The sequence below is a fragment of the Cyprinus carpio genome, chromosome B4, assembly GCF_018340385.1.
Source record: "Cyprinus carpio isolate SPL01 chromosome B4, ASM1834038v1, whole genome shotgun sequence".
Lineage (NCBI taxonomy): Eukaryota > Metazoa > Chordata > Actinopteri > Cypriniformes > Cyprinidae > Cyprinus > Cyprinus carpio.
The window spans coordinates 15,065,359-15,083,170 of NC_056600.1; the positions used below are offsets into that span (position 1 = coordinate 15,065,359).

The 17,812-nt window shown below is 37.9% G+C and overlaps 3 protein-coding genes across 4 annotated transcripts in view; 1 reads left to right on the top strand and 2 right to left on the bottom strand.

The window, feature by feature from the left end:
- On the bottom strand, nt 1-1,795 carry LOC122137033 (siaz-interacting nuclear protein). The gene is made up of 5 exons (XM_042722157.1): nt 1,650-1,795; nt 1,049-1,174; nt 456-534; nt 229-358; nt 1-131 (listed from the first exon to the last, which is right to left on the bottom strand). The coding sequence occupies exons 1-5, from the start codon at nt 1,696-1,698 to the stop codon at nt 39-41; spliced, it is 477 nt and encodes a 158-aa protein (XP_042578091.1). The 5' UTR covers nt 1,699-1,795; the 3' UTR covers nt 1-38.
- ccdc146 (coiled-coil domain containing 146) overlaps nt 1,172-17,812 on the top strand; it is a 21,642-nt gene continuing 5,001 nt past the window's right edge. For both annotated transcript variants that reach the window (XM_019076741.2, XM_042722155.1), the window contains exons 1-15: nt 1,172-1,381; nt 1,947-2,099; nt 8,556-8,848; nt 9,869-9,926; nt 11,535-11,711; nt 11,802-11,875; nt 11,962-12,189; nt 12,294-12,480; nt 13,290-13,382; nt 13,923-14,093; nt 14,500-14,588; nt 14,731-14,895; nt 15,017-15,241; nt 15,333-15,561; nt 17,419-17,538. In XM_019076741.2, the coding sequence (XP_018932286.2) occupies nt 1,950-2,099; nt 8,556-8,848; nt 9,869-9,926; nt 11,535-11,711; nt 11,802-11,875; nt 11,962-12,189; nt 12,294-12,480; nt 13,290-13,382; nt 13,923-14,093; nt 14,500-14,588; nt 14,731-14,895; nt 15,017-15,241; nt 15,333-15,561; nt 17,419-17,538 (2,259 nt within the window). In that variant the 5' untranslated portion in view covers nt 1,172-1,381; nt 1,947-1,949. The remainder of the gene's footprint in view (nt 1,382-1,946; nt 2,100-8,555; nt 8,849-9,868; nt 9,927-11,534; nt 11,712-11,801; nt 11,876-11,961; nt 12,190-12,293; nt 12,481-13,289; nt 13,383-13,922; nt 14,094-14,499; nt 14,589-14,730; nt 14,896-15,016; nt 15,242-15,332; nt 15,562-17,418; nt 17,539-17,812) is intronic.
- Nucleotides 2,286-6,690, bottom strand: LOC109059540 (fibroleukin-like). Its single transcript, XM_042722156.1, has 2 exons — nt 5,960-6,690; nt 2,286-3,730 (listed from the first exon to the last, which is right to left on the bottom strand). Exons 1-2 carry the CDS (start codon nt 6,612-6,614, stop codon nt 3,024-3,026), a joined length of 1,362 nt encoding a protein of 453 aa, XP_042578090.1. The 5' UTR covers nt 6,615-6,690; the 3' UTR covers nt 2,286-3,023.

A 17,812-nucleotide genomic window follows, 5' to 3' on the forward strand; every position in this document is an offset into this window, starting at 1 on the left:
AAACTTTAAAAGTCAATTCTTAATTTTTTTTTTCGACGTTATTTTGACTGTTGTGAATGGGTCTGGGACTGTCCACATAGTTGAACATGTGGTTTGTATCTTCTTATTGGATGTGCTTTAAATGTTGAACGCTGAAAAAGTCAAAATAGGCATTTTACAGATACAAACAGACATCTGATGGTTTACAGCATCTTCAGATTGATCGTCTTCATAGGACAGCATTCTCACCCATTGCTGTTCCTGCATCTGGCGAAACTCCTGCAGTCTCCTCTCACGCGCAACTTTCCGTGCAGCATCACGCTCGTCAAAAGAGAAAGGCTCAAAAGTGGTCACTGTTGACGAAGTCCAATGTACTGGGCTACAGGCAACATTTTAGGGGGGGGTGGGTGTGTAGAAAACACTTGAACATGTGAGGGGGAAGGAAAATATACACTTCTTTGCAACTTCACCTTTACCTGTAATCATATCGGATTTCTCTTCTGTTATTTTCATGAGCAGGTGAAGATGCTCTAAATGATCCGTCATCTGCCAAGACTGGTAAAGTCACACAATTCCATCAGTTCAGTCTGTTACAAATATGCACTTGATGCGTATTTGCATTCTTGAGGCCAGGGCGGTCAAGATGCTCAAAACTGACGTGAACACTACCTTACTACAGACACTGTACCGCATACCACCTACTACAATTTAGCAATAGCTAAATAAAAGTATATTGCTTTGTGGAATATGGTATTCTGTAAGATGCTCAAAACTGGACATTTCGAAATCTATAGGAAGTTATTCGAGCATTTTATGAAAAATAAAAAAAGAAAATGCATGCATACACTAAAAAAAAAAAAAAAAAAAAAAAAAAAAAACAAAAAAAAAACAATAGTTGCATGTAGAAGGCCTACACCATTCTGAGCCAAAAAAATAAATAAATAAATAAAAGTACACCTTTTCAAGCGCAGAGACACGTTTTCTCTGCACAATAAACCACGATACTTTGTGTTTTTAAACCTTTCCTTATTTCATACAGTACGGAAAAGCATCTCTCGTGGTTTCTTACCAGTTTCACAGCTGTCCTGTTTTTGCAGAGGGGAGACGATTGCCAAAACGTACTGGCGGTTAGGCGAGAACGTTAATGGCTGCCTGCGTTTAAATACACTTACGTAGCTCTTATCCGTTTCAGTATCTGCGAAAAAAGGGTTAAGAAACTGTCAGAAACGCTGAAGAAAAAGAAAAGTTTAACTCCCTAAAGCTCTCAACGTGGCGCTGCGGCTGCGCGCGCGCGTGATCCCCTCTGGAGGAGTTGCTATGGAGACCGCGTCGCGCGCAGGAAAACAGTGACTGAAACGACAGAGATTGAAAGACTTCCCGGCTAAAGAACTTAAACATTACGGTAAGTTATAAATACAGCGTCGAAAGACATAACTTGCTTGATATATACAATAATACTAAACGGACTAAAATGTAGAAAATTTACATTTAATGCTTGTATTATAATTAAGTGGGTCAGAAAAGCCCGAGACTATCTTAACAGCTTGGAATTGAACACATTTGGCCAAGATTTGTGCTAAAATACAGAAAAACTGCCTAATACTATACTACAACAGTATTTTACAGTCTAATACTGTATATTAATACCCTTTAAATTGTTAACAGTCTACCTGAATAACTCTGTGCAGTCTCAGTTTGTGCATTGTTATGTTGCGCCATGATAACTATCGTTTGTTATTGTCACTGGAAGAATGAGCAGCCTCCACTAAATACGTGTCCCCAATTAACATTACTGAGGTTAATTGTCTACAGCTGCCACAAACCTGCTCTGAATCATGCAGAGGTGTAGTTTCAGATTTCAGGGTCAAGATTATGTAAAGCAGTGGGAAATAGTTCATGCATTGATTTAGCAGATTAAAATGTAATTTTCATGTGATTGTCTTTAAAAGTAAATGTATTATTTGTAGCTCATGAGTCAAGCGGAGGGGCGGAGCTCTGAGGAGGAGGAAGGCTCCAGTGGGAGGGCCACGCCCATTTCTGCAATAGCTCCAGAAGCTGATTCACAACATGAACAGTCTGCTGTCATATCATCAAACCCAGCCCTGCAGTACCTGGAACAGGTAGACGGTCTTTAAAATAATAATAATTTATCTTGTTAAATTGGCAAAACTGGTAAAATACTATGACGCTAATGTGGGTATTTTTTGTGTGTGTGTATTCATCATACAGTGTGGTATCAGAATTGAGTTGAGTACAAAAATGTGCTCCACCGAAGGACTGTGTGTGAGAAGGTCCAAAACCAACTCTCAACGTTTAGATGCAGTTTTATTTGTTGATTTAAAAGCATCAATTGAGGTGTTTGATATAATTTCTCCAATATACAAACAGTTTCTGAAAAAGTTGGCTAATAATGATTAGAAAAAAACTAAACTTATTAATTTCAGACTGGTAAAAAAAAAAAAAAAAAACCTTTAAAAAACCATCCCGTGCTTTCAAAATGAATACTGTACATTTCCTTCTTGGATGTCACAGATATGCTATAGTATCTTTTTATCAACCTTATGGGCCTTTAGTCCATGTCTGTTAGCTTTCAATCATATGTATAAACATCTACCCACAGTAAAAAAAATAATAATTTTCAGTAAAAATATATATTTAAAATTAAAAAAGTCCACCAGAAGATTATGGACAGTATAAATCAAATAATTTTAAAATAAGCTATTTTAAAAAGCTGTTCAGTGTGTCCCACTAAATACATCAACACAGGGAAAAAATGCACTCATCAGGAGTACATAAAGAGGATGGTGTAGTACACCAGTTAAACACAAGATGGCAGTAGCACATACACAAAAATATGAAACCATAGCTGGATAGCATTTTGATGTGCTTTGCAAATACACATTTATACATTTTATTTTTTTAACTGCAGTTCTGTTAAAGTTTGACGATTTGTAATGAATCACAAGCTATATCTTTATAAGTTGTTCTTAAGGAAAAGTGCGTAACTGCCCCAAAAATTATTGTTCATTTATACTTCATTTGGCTTAGGGTGCATAATTCTTTGGCCTTATCATCATTTTGACATTTTTAAATGTTTGTCTGTAGTTTGTTGGATAGTACTCAGAAGTCAGGTTGTGCCACGTGCTCCAGAAGATCCCATCCCTCTTCCCTTTGTACTTTGTTTTGTAGTATTTGCCATTGAGGTTTGCTGACATGCAGGCATCAAACCACCAGCCCGATCCGTAGTATGCTCCACAGTTCCCTGAGGGGTACATGTCGTTGTCCTTGTCCGGTGTAGTGAAAAACTTCTGATCATGGTTGAAGTGTTTGCTAAACTGCAGAGCATTTCCAGCAGTCCCCGAGTACCCGCTCAAAGACAGCCGATAATTGAGGAACTCATTGGATACGTAGAACTGTTCGTACTTGGCATACCCACGTGTGCCCTCAAAATCTTCGAGCTCAATGCGCAGGATCATGTCCTTGGTTTTGGTGAGCAGGTGGATTTTATCATTGCCAAGCCAGAACTCACCTTTAGGGTCACCAAAGCCCTTCTTGTAGTCAGCCCAGGTGCGGTTGAAGTTCACACTGCCATTGATGCGACGCTGCAAGACAGTCCACCCGCCACCAAATTCCTCCATGTCACAGTACACCGCAAAGCTGCGATTTCTGGGATCAGGGGTCACCTGGTATATCCCATTTTTTCTCTGCGTCAGTGTGCTGATGTCAGAGCAGTCTCTGAGAGTGATGAGATCTGTGAAGAGAGAGACTTTTAAGCATGCTGTGTAATTTACACATGCATCAGGGACTGAAAGAAATGTTTCACCCCAAAATAAAAATCTGTCACCATTTATTCAAATCAATAATTTACTCAATTTTGTTTCAAACCTATATGAGTTTGTTTCTTCTGCTGAACACAATATAATATATTTTGGAGACTGTGGGTGGCCAAACAGTTTCTGGTTCCCATTGACTTCCATAGTATTTTTCCCCATACTATATAATTCAATGTCTACCAGCAACTGTCTGGTTACCAACATTCTTCAAAATATATAATTTTGTGTTTGGAACAGGTTTGGAACAACATGAGAGTGCGCAAATGTCAACAGAACTGTAATGTTTGGGTGAACTATCACTTTAAAGGGTTAGTTCACTCAAAAATGAAAATTAGCCCATTAATTACTCACCCTCAAGTTATCCTAGGTGTATATGACTTTCTTCTTTCAGACAAATCAGGTCGGAGTTATATTAAAAATTGTCTTTGATCTTTCAAGCTGTTTAATGCCACTTAGTGGGTGTTGCATACATCAGTCCAAAAGAAGTTAAATAAAAAGCGCCCATCGAAAAAAGTGTCTCATATGGCTTCGGGGGGTGAACAAAGGCCTCCTGTAGATAATCAATGCATTTTTGTAAGAAAAATATTGTTGTACACGGAAGCAGTTCCTGGCAGATGACGTATGGAGGTCGGCTTTGCGCATGCGCCGCTCAGAAGTGACGAACGCGGAAGCGCAGGGGAGAGATCAAAACAAAACAACGGTCACTAATTACAAGTACAAAACAAGGATTTGTAAAGAAGAATGTCAGAGGATTTCAATATAAGCCAAGAGGAGACTGGTTTTCCTTAGCTAAAGTAAGGAAACTTTGCTTCCTTTGCTCCTGTTAACAAACGTTGGTTTTCATGAGACTCAACAGCTCATGGACAATGCCGACCCTATACGTCATCCGCCTGGAGTTGCTTCTGTGTACAACTGTTGGCGCAAGCTACATTAAAGTGATTACTAATTCAACAACATCTAAATTCCACAAAACACATACAAAAACAAATTTTTTTATGGATGGACACTTTTTATTTAACTTCTTTTGGATTGATGCATGCAACACCTGCTGAATGCCATTAAAGAGCTTGAAAGTTCAAAAACTATTTTTAATAAAACTCCGACTGGATTCGTCTGAAAGAAGAAAGTCATATACGACTAACTTGAGGGTGAGTAATTTATGGGCTAATTTTCATTTTTGGGTGAACTACCCCTTTAAGGTCATACAGATTTTAAAATGTTAGAATGTATGAAACATATGTGTTTGTATATGTTTAATAATATGCTTGATAAAATTGTGTAGATGACCCAAAATATAATTTGGTTCAGTGGTGCTTATTACATTTATTTCATCACCATGTGATTCTGTGACTAGATTTCATCCCTGCAGCAGGTTTTAATTTTTTGAAATGCAAGCACTGGTATAATTCGTTTTCATTCCACATCTGATTTTGTGAATCCAAGTCAGAAGATTTCAATGAGGATTCACAAAACTATTCCAGAAGCCTGTCTCCTGGCAGTTAAATTGCCTAATAATAAACTGAAGAAACTTCAATGCGATAGCCCCTGTTTGAGGAGGCAGCTTGAAAAGCATTCTATGAGGTTCTTATATGTAAATGATCTAAATTATATTCTTATTTACCCCAGTTCTGTGTGTTCTAACACAGAACATATTAAACATATTTTAAATTGTAATATCATCTCACAAAATTACATTTTTTACTGTATTTTTGATCAAATAAGTGCAGCCTTGGTGAGCATTAGAGTAGAGACTTTGTGCTCTTATACAACTCAAGTGTGTGTATACTGTGTATATATACATACAGTGTATATATATATAGTGCTCCTGTAGCTCAAGTGGTAGAGCATTGCGTTAACAAGCACAAGGTTGGGGGTTCGATTCCCTGGGAACACGATAGGTAAAAATTGATAGCCTGAATGCACTGTAAGCCGCTTTGGATAAAAGAGCCTGCTAAATGCATAAATTTAATTTAATATATATATATATATATATATATATATATATATATATATATATATATATATATATATATATATATATATATATATATATATATATATATATTACAATATTTCAATATGGTATTCATGAAAATGTACTCGCATTGAGCCTTTTTAAGTAAAATTATTAACTTAATTTAACTTACGCTGTAATGGTTGTGGTTGATGTTGTTGTCCTGGACAATTTGTGCAAGTGCTGCTGATTTTGTTGACAATCCCGGTAATGTTCTCAACTTTTCTGTCCACTATATCCTCCACATTTTGCAGATTGAGGAGGTTAAGTTCCTCTAGACGGCCCTGAAGGGAGTTAATCTGTGAACGTGCATTCTTCAGGCTGGCAGACATGCGATTCATCTTCACCTGCATGTGTTGTACAATCTCATTATCACTGCTGTTCCCATTCCGGTAGACTCTTGTACTGGTATCCCCTTGACTCAGTTCTGCGCTGTTTGTCGGAGGGTCTCCACTGTCCTTCTGCAAGTTGCGGTCCACTTGCTGTGAGCTGCACTCCAGACAGGAGCTCTTCAACCTGTTTACTGTCTCTTTCAAGCTTTGCAGTTCCTTCATGGTCTTCTCCAGTAGTCGGAATTGTTTGGGAAGCTGGATAGTCAGAGGTGGCAGTGTGATCTGGTACGGGCACTCTTCCTCATCTTCACATTGCCCAGCTGGCTTGAGTCTCACCTGGGAGCAGCTGGAACCTCCTGACACCCTGTCCAGAACCCCAGAGGGGCCACTACTAGAAGCTTCTACCTCCTGCCAGACGACTATCAGCAGAGAACAGCACACGTACACCAGTTTCATGTTCTCAAAAAAGTGAACCAAACTGAGACAGAGAACTGAAGAGAACTGCCTCAAAGTGCAACAGCTTTGTCATTAATATCAGAGGAGAGAGAGCGAGAAAGAAAGAAAATGTGGGTGGGGCAGCTGTGCATTGCATAATTGCACAGTCGACATCAACGCAGGAAGAATTTGGTGGAATAGGACCACTCACACTTTCTCCTGAAACACAGCACTATGACTCAGTATTTAGGAATGATGTTTGTCTTTATTATTTACCTTGAGTTTAATCTACAGTATATGAAAGAATGAGCCAGATAAGCAATTCAAGTATCGCGAAGGCACTAGTTGGAGTTTTTTGTTAAAACAGAATTAGATTTAAAGTGAAAGTTCATCCAAAAATGAACATTCTGTCTTCATATACTTATCCGCAAGTTGTCATAGAGGTTTGAAACAACATGAGGGTGAATAAATAATAACAGAATATTAACTTTTGGGTGAACTTAATAAAACAGTCATATTGCTTTCCCTGTATTCCTGTAAATACTGAAGTGCTCTGCAAAATATTGTCTGTCATTATTTATTCATACTGTTATGTGTTTGCATTACGCATTGCTAATGTGTTTGTTTTGGCATAGGATCATTTGTTATAACAAAGCAGTGTTTTACTGTAGTATTGGCTGTAATACTTTGTTTGTAAGTAAGCATTGTTTGGGACTTTGGTGTCATAAACTTTAGTATTTATTTAATCTTTAGCAGATGGGTCGAGACGTCTGCCAGAAATAGCGTCACAGTTTTGTTTAGTTTTTTCCCAATTGAATTGGTGCTGCAATTTTCTGCAGAAGTCTGTTATCATCAGTATACTCCATTTTATACTCCCTTTTCTTTCTAATAGATCAGCAAAGAGAAATGTTATCCCAAACTGCCTATTGTAAGATGTGCTCCAGTATCTTACTTCAAAGCTGGTCCTCCACATGTGTGCCTCATGATTTCCCATAAACTTGACTGTTACCAGCTTTAAGTCTCCTGCCTTGGCTCACTGCAGGAAGTCTCAAAATAAATGTGCTATAAAATAGGAAGTGATAACACACAAGCTGCTTCTCAAGAAAAATGTCCAGCAAATGTCAAAAACAACTTTGAGTGAATTAAATTGGTGCAACATTATCACAAGCTCTAAAAACATTGGCTATGAAATTTAGAAATAATCATAAAGGTGTGATCATACTGTTGTTATACAAACTTGTGAGGTGAAAGCCAATCATTTTAATAGATATTTATGTGAATTTCACATGAGGGCGAAAGATTTTTCCATGCACATTTTGCATCGGTTCAAGTTGGTCACACGAATTTGCCATGCTGACCAACAGAAATTTTCAGGGTTTGAAAGTAACCTGTATCGCTACACAATTGAAAATGGAAAACAGACCTTTTTTGTGATTGAATTTTAAGAAATTACAAGCATATTTAACAAGAGCCTCTATCTCACAGATGCTGGTTTTCATTTGCGTATTGCCTGTAAGTTAAATTAATCTTACATCAAAGCAGTTAATATTAATGTGAAAGATCTGCAACATTATATGGATCCCAGCCCTGCACAGCAAGTATAATATCTTCAAATCTGGAAGAGATTTACTGCATATCTTGGGTACGAGCTCTCAAACCTTGTTTGTTTGTCTCCACTATAAAGGAGAAAACCACACATGTTCATATTTTCTGTTGATAATCAGAGATGCTTATATAGAAAATGTCAACTTCAGTGGTCAGATAAACAACACTCAAAGCTTAGATCCATCCTTTCCATTCTGGAGTTTAAATGCAAGTGGCACACATGTGGATTTGCTCTAAGATGCACCTGAAATGAGTCTCAGTAAATCTCCATCAACCTGTTCGGCTTTGAAATGCAATTAAGTTAATGTTTATTTGGCTGTTGGATCATTGATAGTTCTTTTTCATCTTTGTCCTCAGCTGTTCTCCATGGGAAAGATCAGTGGGGAGAAAATGGCTCGTCTTAGGGCTAGCTTCAACCTCTTACATGAAACTCTAAAAAGGTCTCAGGAAACAGAAATGCATCTGCTGCAGGAAGCAAAGGCCTTACGCACCACGCTGGATCAGAAGAAGCAGGAGCTGGAGAAGGCCGAGCTGTTTCCCGAGGGACCAGACACAGAGGTCAGCAGACTAAAACAAACGCTTCTGCAGTACTACAACCAGCTGAAGGAGGAGGAAGAAAGAGAATATCAGATGCAGTTCCAGTTTGAGTGGTAAGATGCTCTGCAGGACTATGCTAAGATGTGTGCATTTAGAATATGCAGAAAGAAGAGGTGTTTGACATGGTTTAGTGAAGACTCGCTGTGACTTGTAGACTGAAAGGTACTTTATCTGAAATTCTCTATGCCCTCCATAGAGAGCAACGCAACTGACACGTTCAAGGCTCATAAACATAGTCATAGTAAGGACATCATTAAAATAGTCCATGTGACATCAGTGGTTCAACCGTAATTTTACGAAGCTACAAGAATACTTTTTGTACACAAAGAAAACAAAAATAACGACTACATTCAACAATTCTTCTCTTCCAAATCATCTGCCATTATGGAGAGTACCGTGATGCATGTGTGTGTGTTCCTCCGCATGCAAACAACGCATGCCTGTGATGCTGTTGACATAGAACACGCATGCATGCATAGAACGCAATTGCATTTTTAATTGACAAGAAGCACCAAGTCTTAACAGTGAATTTAGTGATTGTGTTAACATGTTAACATTAATTTTATAATATAAGAACTTCTAAGTTTGAACTTCTAACATTTCTGAGAAGAGAACCACTGTACTAGAGATGTATTTTTTGTTTGTAAGTTGGTTAGACAGGAATTCATACTGCAGGCATATTACAGCCAGATGTAGTTTCTACACATGTGGCTATTACAGCATGTCCTGAGTGGATCCTTCATCCTTAGCCAAACTGACATGGATTCACTTTGCACAGCATGCTTTTGCTCACTGTAGTCTCCTTTGTTGGGGCAGTTCGGTTCATTTTAACAGCAGTACCTGCATTCAGCTAGAATATTTGTACGTATTAAAATGTTCAATAACCTTAGTCACATTTATAATTGTGAAATATCCTGTGTGGTTAAAAATGATTGTTTTGCTTCTCAAAGTTTATATCATGCATATTTGAGTTCCTTTTTGTATGAATTGCTTCATATCTCGATTCTGTTCATGTCCTGATTTCTGTAAAATGTATGAAATTTGTTTCACAGAATTTTGTTTCTCCTTTTTAGTCTAAAAGAGGAGAAGCTCTGTCTTGAGAAAGAATACCAGGAACAACCTAAACCATCTGTAAGTATTGCTGGTACCATGATGATTTAGGATGAATTCATCACTGGGTATTCCAGACAAATCATACTGTTTACTAGGGAGACTGAAATGCTTCAAAACAGACACACAAAAAAAAACTGAAATTCTTCAATAATAAAACATCAAATCTTTCTACTTCATCTAAAGCCGTGTTTCCACCGCTGGAACTTTACCCAGGAACTAGGGACTTTGGGCTGGTACTTGGTGTGTTTCCACCGCAGAAACCAGGAACTAAATAAAGTTCCGGGTAAAAAAAAAAATGCCCCTCAGAAAGTCCCTGCTGGCGAGTTTGTACTTTTTCAAAGTCCCGGAACTTTTGGGGGTGGGACTAGGGCGCTAAACATGCTGATTGGTTGAGTTCATGCAGCATTGTGATTTCAACCACCATTTATTCGGATCATTTTCAAAATATTACTGTTACTGTGTCATGAAATGTAATTTTAAAAGTATTTCCGGCGAGAATGTAGTTGTTTAAAACTCAAATCTGCGGTTTATTTATAAAGACAGCGCCTATTTAAAAATGTGTTTCGCCGATTTCGGAGATGGTCAGCTCCACGCGATCAGCGGGAGCTCAGTGCTCATGTATCCGACCTAGAGAAGTCTCAACTCGGCTAGTCCTTCTGACATTTGCCGGTGGCTCTGATGTCTCCTTAGTGGTTAAACATAAAATATAAGTACATTTCTGCTGCTATTATTATTTTTAAATGAAAAACGAAAGGAGGCAGTGGTATTTTATATCCTATTTCGTTTTATTGTAAATATACAGTGAGGAAAATTGCAGTAGCCAAGGCGAGCTAAGTGATGTTATCAAGTACGCTGCTGTTTGCAGAATTACCGGTGTTGTGCCCAATTTTGACCCCCTGCCAAATTATTACCCCCCTCGTTCAAATCGCTACCTGATTGCCTAATCCTAACACCACCCCTAATCCTAACCCCTCCCCCAAACCTACTCCTAAACTAACAATACTAGGCCGGGAACTAATCTAACAGTGGACCAAAATTAGTCAAAACACCGGATTTGCGTCGTCGTGGACATCACACTCCCGAGTCGAATGCGCAAAGACCGAACTACCGAGGATGCAAGTCCAAGATTTGCGTACTTTGTATTGAGAAACGCGCACAGACCTACGTCACCAGACTATTTGCCTAATCTTCACGGTACTTTAGACCGTGGTGGAAACACAGAAAGCAACAGGTCTGGGGGAAATAGTTCCTGGGGAAAAAAGTTCCTGGTACAATTGTTCTGGGTAATTTCGGTGGAAACGCGGCACAAAATTAAAAAAGGTGCGTGTAGAACATTACACATAAACTTATTCAATTATTTTTTAAGTATATTTTTTAAATGTATGTTATTAATTCCAATATTTATAAATAAGTTATGAATGTATATATATGTATATATGTGTGTGTGTCATCATGATCATCTTTATCACAGCTGAATATTGTAAAAAATAAGCAGAAATTGTATCAGCTCCTTTAGTATGTTTCAAAACCCTGTTTATTTCCATGTTTATAATCCAAGGTTGTTCAATATGGTGACAAATGTTTGGATCTCACTGTATATATTTATGTTGTCCTGTATGTTGTCAGGAGCTAGAAAATAGGTACATTGCCATGAAGAACAGTTGTGAGGAGGTGAGGAAAGAGGTGGTTCAGCTTAGACAGGAAGTGAAGACTTTAAGTGAGAGCATGGAGACTCAACACAAACATATAAAGAAAGAACAACATGAGCTGGAGAAATTAAAAGATCTTGTTGAAAGTAATGAGGTAAGCAAGACCTGTTATTCATTAGGATGGAGTATCCGTCCTGTGAACTTTGGGATGTGGATTTCACATGTTGGCAATGTCTTTCACCAGGCTGAGCTGGCTCAGGTGCTTCTCATACCTGTTCAACTGGGAAAGGAGATCGACAGGATTGCCCACAAGAAATCGTATGTGGCTTGTTCCAGCAAAGTTACACAAAACACTGGAAATGTTTGAGTGACTAATTTGCACTGTATCTGTTTGCGTGTCATAGGGAGCTGGAGAAGCAGGTTGCAGTAATGGGGCAACACCATATGGAGCATATAGAACAACAACAGAATATAAAAAAAAAATACGAGGAGAAAAAAGACAAAAAAAAAGAGGTACTACGAGAACTAGAAGGCCACAAGTCTCAGCTGGTGGTTGCAGAGAACAAACAAGACAGACTCCTCAAAGAACTGCAAATGACCAAAGAAAAAGAGGCCATGTTCATGGATCAAAGGTTGGAGGAAGACATCTGTTTGCAAATTAATCATGTAGCTGTGTTACAAGTCAAATAAACAATTTTTTGAGTAAATCTACTGTATTGATTGTTTTGGACTGCAGTGGTCTGCTGGATATCAACATGGAGCAGATTGTTGCTGAGTGCAAGTCTCTGCGTGATAAACTGGCTCGAGATACGCGGCTGAAAGACAAGCTTATGCGAGCCCTGAAGAGGAATGAACTGCAGCTGAAACAGGCCAGAGACTCTCTTGCTAACACTCAACAGCAACATGAGAGGACGCAGGCTCAGGTGACTCAAAACACATCTAATATCTAATAACTACATCTAGACTCTCACCTTTAGATGCAATATTGCTGCTTACACACAATCCTAATAAAAAAATCCTAATACAGTGTTTTTCATATTTTCCAGGATTTAGTAACATTTACTTAGAATGATTTTTTGCAGACACAAATATTTTGGGACATCCTACATTTCAGAATTGCTGTATAATCATTTCTTTCTCACGTTATGTTTGGAACAGCTGATCATAGTTATTTTATAATAACAGGAACTATTAGTTCCATTGGATTTCAGAGATTTTTGTTTTGTAAGAGAAATGCCGTTGTAGCACTTGTGCGCAAACATCCAGTTACGCCATATTTTCACCATAATCTTTTCAATACAACAGAAAAAAAAAAACAAGAAAAAAAAGGAGACATCGAAATTGTAGATATTATCTTTTATGCTGGTATGAAGTGTATGTTAGCTGTCATGGAATACATTTTGGAAGTTGATGCCCTGTGGTTTGACATGCTTTACTTATATAAAACTATTTTAAACAGCATTATGGTAATATATGGTAACATTATAGTTTATAGTTAGTATGCATGAAGCTTTATAAGCTGACTTTAACTGAGAGCCTACGATGAATATTTTATCACACTGTTTAAATCTAGTGAAGGTTCAAAGGTGATCTTTAAAAAAAAATTTACTCAAAAAAAACAAAAAAAAAAAAACTAATTTTGACCCAAGATACACATTCTCTTTTAAATTATAGTCACATTTAATTTGCCTGTTTTATATATACAGTATATGTTGTTGTTTTTTTTGTGCAGAGAGAGACAGTCCCAGAGGGTGACTGCTTGTTGCAGAGAAGAAGAGATCTGGAAAAGGAAGTGGAAAACCTAAAACGTAGTTGGATTAGCAAGGTACGTACATAATGACAAGTGGCTTTCAGTTTACACAATGTCTAAATGGTGAGGCAAGATGCATTTCAAAATGAATTTATGTCAGAGTCCTTTTAAGGCAATTCATGTCACTCGGTGGCCATCTTTGAAACACCTCTCGGGCATGCAAATGAAACTCCTATCTCTTTGAATGGGAAACATCAAATTCTGCTCAACTGTTCACCAAGCTTATGATTTAAATTTCATATTTGAAATCACCAGTTAAATCTCATAAATGATGTTTCTTTTGCTTAAATAGTGTTAATTATTTTTTAGGCTGGACCAGCCAGTCCTAAAGATACATCTCAGAATGCTGACTGTTTCTAACTGCAGCGACACGCTGACTATTAGATTTTCATTGGTTCTTTTATTCTGAAGGCGGGGCTTCCTTCGATAGAGCAGCAATACTGAGCATTGCATTTTTCCCCATTCATAACTATAGGAGTGACACATCTCGGATGTTCTATTGTCTTTGGTTTGTGTCAATCTGTATGTTTCATGTGTGTATGTGTGAGAGAGTAGCAGTCTGTGGCAGATCTGAAGGTCCAGCTGGTTCAAGAGTATGTGGAGCAGGAACAGGCTTTGATTAGAGAGTCCTATCGCCGTAGAGACGAGCTTCATCACCTTCATCATCTCATACTTATCAAAGCAGATGAAAGAGAGCAGAAGAGCCGTGAGCTGCTCAAAGCACAGGTTACATACTACTCAATCCAAAACAGTTATATCAGCATCACTGTTGCCCTGTGATTTTATTTCTGAGCTCTATAAGAGCAAACCAACGTATTAATTATTCTAGGTAGAAATTAAAATCCTTTCAGCATTTACTCATCCTCATATCGTTTCAAACCTATCTAGTTTTCTTTCTTCTATGGAAGAGAAAAGTAAGTATACAATGAGAAGGGCCCAAAAAGCACCATACAAAATAATAATTGCTATATTCTAAGTCCATATGTGTTTTTTAAGTTAATATTGATTTCAAATGTTGCCTATTTCTCATGCGGGTTTGGAACAACACGAGGGTGAAAAAATCACGATAGAATTTTCATTTTTGGGTAAGCTATTCTGTTATGCTTGATTATTGATATGAATGCTGTTGCAGCTAAAATATAAGCGTGCCAAGCAAGATCTGCAGGGGAAAGGACTGGTTATTCAAGAACACTTGAAACAGACTCAAGAGACCCAGTCAAGGTATTTACTGGTGATTGACATGTACTCTAGAGACAGGCTAAAAACTGAGCTAAAACTTTTACCTAATAAAGAAAGAATCAAGTTTGTTAGCTTGTTGTCTGTTTAGTAAATGTGTACTTGTGTGTCGCCGTACCCTCACCAGGCTGGGTGTGTTTGCTAAACTGTATGAAGTCACCAAGGGCGAGCGGAACAAATACCTGAGCCTGATCCACATCTCAAACCAGAACCTGGCAGAGGTGCAAGAGAAGCTGGCCAAACTGGAAGATAATCTTAAGACACTGCAATTGATTGCTATCAACAAAGACAAGTACCGTAGCTTTCACATTATATGTTATACCTAGTATTTTTTTTTTTTTTTTTTTCAATTACAATCTGTCTACATCACACCATAAGATAAGGTTTGGTTAACATGCTTGGTTTCACTGTAGGTTGCTGCAAAAGTCCCGTCTACAACATTCTCACAGCTACAAGCTCAGAGACTGTATGAAGAACGAGCTCTCACGGGTGTTACAGGTTCTGGAAGAAATGCACCAGAGACGAGAGGAGCAGAAATTGAACCTCGGCAAGCTCACAGACACAATCAACATGCTGGAGCAAAAAAAGTTGTATATGTGCAAGAGCTACGAGGCTGCTATGCAAGAGCGCAACCAGCGGTGAGAGAACATTACAAGATCTGTCAGGTGAATTCTCGCAGTCTGGGGTGGCATTTAAACCATAACTTTGTATCTGTGTTTGTGTTGTCAGGGCCATCCAGCTTGTAGAAAAAGAGCAGGAACTGTGTATTTTCTATGAGAAGCTAAATGTGCTGGTGAAAATGATCGAAGACAGCAACCTGAAGATACAGAACATGGAGGATGAAATCAGCAACCTGAAAATCGAACAGAAGGAGCAAGAAAGACAGAATAACCTTCTCAGGACACAGTTGTCCAGCAAACGGGCACTGGAGGAAGAAAGCATCCTATTACAGATACAGGTACCTGCATCTCAGTTCTGAAACCACTGTGCAACCTTTGTCTAAAACAACAATGAAAACAGTGAGTGGCTTCTCTGGGCATCTTCCAGCTTTGGGTGAAGCATCCAAAGATGCATAAATCAAAAAACAAGTTCCAACACACTATAATGCAGTGGAATGTAAGTAAAGGTTAGATTGTATATACTATTCCAAACATTTATTGCCCTCTAAAGTGATACACATACTCAAAGATGTGCTGTTTTGACCATTTATAGTTCCTTCTGAGAGATAAAACTGAAATGAACCATCTTAGCAAGAATCTCCTTGATAGTTTTATACCCCTGTTTAATCAACACAATCTCTTCATATAAACATCTACTGCATCAGAGCAGATAAAATAAAGACTTAAAAATTAGATCATGTTACTTGTTCTCATCCTTGCTGTAGGGCTTAAAGTAAGGGTGAAAACATATTATGTCCCCAGACACTGTGTGCAATGCCAAACTATAGTTCAAGTCCAATTTTTTTTCACTGATACTGACTTTGAAAACACTTCCTGATGTCCAACACATTATTGCTACACTGAAAATGTCAATTACACCGCCGTTCCAAAATTTGCGGTCAGTAATATTACTCATTAAATTGATCAATAGTAACAGTAATGACTTGAATAATGTTACCAAATATATATATTTAAAATAAATGCAGTTCTTTTGAACTTTCTATTCATCAAATAATACATGTATCATTTCCACAAAAATGTTAAGTATAATCAGCATTAATAAGAAGAAAAAGAAATGTTTCTTGCACCAAATCAACATATTAGACTGATTTCTGAAGCATCATATGACACTGAAGAGTGGGGAAATGACTGCTGAAAATTCAGCTTTGTCATCACAAGAATAAATGACATAAGACTTCTCTCAGGAACATGAAAAAAATCTTACCGACCCAAACCTTGAACAGCATATATGTATACTTAGTGTACGACAATAAAGTTGTTGTAAGAAGAAATAAAAGGTAAGAAATATTTTTGTGATGTGATAACGTCTCAATTCTTACTGTGTATCACAAGGCTTCCTGTACTAACGCAAGACCCTGAACAAACCAAGAGAATCAGCCTACTCTTTATGGAATGTCAGGAAAACCACCAAACAGAAACAAAGGATTAAGACTGAGACCCCAAACATTGTCTTCACCGGCCCACCTTCTATTGTTGTAATTCATTAGATTCCTCAAGAAGGCTTTATTCATCAGCTTGCGGAGAACTAAAAGATGACCTTTATCACCAGCCCTTGGTCTGTCTATTGTGGGCTCCAGCTGGTGTTGCACGTGTCACTCTCCCTGGCTGTAGTCTTACATAACGTTGATATCTTTCAGGTCTCTTCCAGATCAAGTCCACTTGGACATCTAACTTGTATTTCAGCTTTTCATCTTTGTTGAGATGCTTAACACTGGGTTTTAATCTGGTGGGGCCTGAGACATTTTTAGATTATAATTTAAAGCATAGGCAAATTATTAATCCATTGCAGTTGGCTTTATTATGTTTTGTGAAGATATTTCCAATCATTTGGCCTTCGATTGAGCACAACAAAACAAGTACATCACCTCATGTTGACACCAGATGATTTCTCTGTTGTGACAGCCAGAAGGCCCTGCAATGTTGTCTTTAGTGACTGAAAAGCACAATGACACATCTGCCGCCAGCCTGACGCCGTTTAACCAAATAACTTACAGAGGGATACAAGCACACACACGCGCACACACACATACAATACTCACAGTCTGTGCATCTGTGTAATAAGAGCAAAGGGGCTTTAATGAGTCCACTGTTTTAATTGTGTCCTGATGGTGCGGCTGTTTTTTTCTGTGCCATAGCTGTCTGAGACGAAAGACAGACTGACTGAACTAGAAAAGGCTTGTGTGAACCATGCCAGAGCCAGAAAACTGAGTGGAGAAGATCCGTCTCCTGAGGAGCTCATCAAGAAGATTGAACAGGTATAGTTGCAGTCCACATGAAGGGAAATATTTGGGAGTTGATGCCTCTTTTGGCAGGGACTGTCCTGTTGGTCAGTTTCACTAAGCACAATCACCCAAAACAAGTGTATTTGCAGAATTTATATTTTTTGTAAAACTTGATTTCTCATGCTATTTCTTAATAATAATAATAACAATAATTATAAATAATTTTCAAAATATTATTTTTAAGAATTCTTTATATTCTAGACCTAGTTTGTTATATTGTACAAAATAATTGTTTACACATTTTATT

What these genes read in the sequence shown, in the direction of transcription:
- LOC122137033 (XM_042722157.1), bottom strand. Translation starts at nt 1,698, where the DNA reads ATGGCGCAACATAACAATGCACAAACTGAGACTGCACAGAGTTATTCA. An exon ending in ACAGGACAGCTGTGAAACTG is followed by an intron (nt 535 to 1,048) that starts GTAAGAAACCAC and finishes TGACTTTACCAG; the next exon opens with TCTTGGCAGATGACGGATCA. An exon ending in AGATGCAGGAACAGCAATGG is followed by an intron (nt 132 to 228) that starts GTGAGAATGCTG and finishes TGACTTTTTCAG; the next exon opens with CGTTCAACATTTAAAGCACA.
- LOC109059540 (XM_042722156.1), bottom strand. Translation starts at nt 6,614, where the DNA reads ATGAAACTGGTGTACGTGTGCTGTTCTCTGCTGATAGTCGTCTGGCAG. An exon ending in TCAACCACAACCATTACAGC is followed by an intron (nt 3,731 to 5,959) that starts GTAAGTTAAATT and finishes CTCTCTTCACAG; the next exon opens with ATCTCATCACTCTCAGAGAC.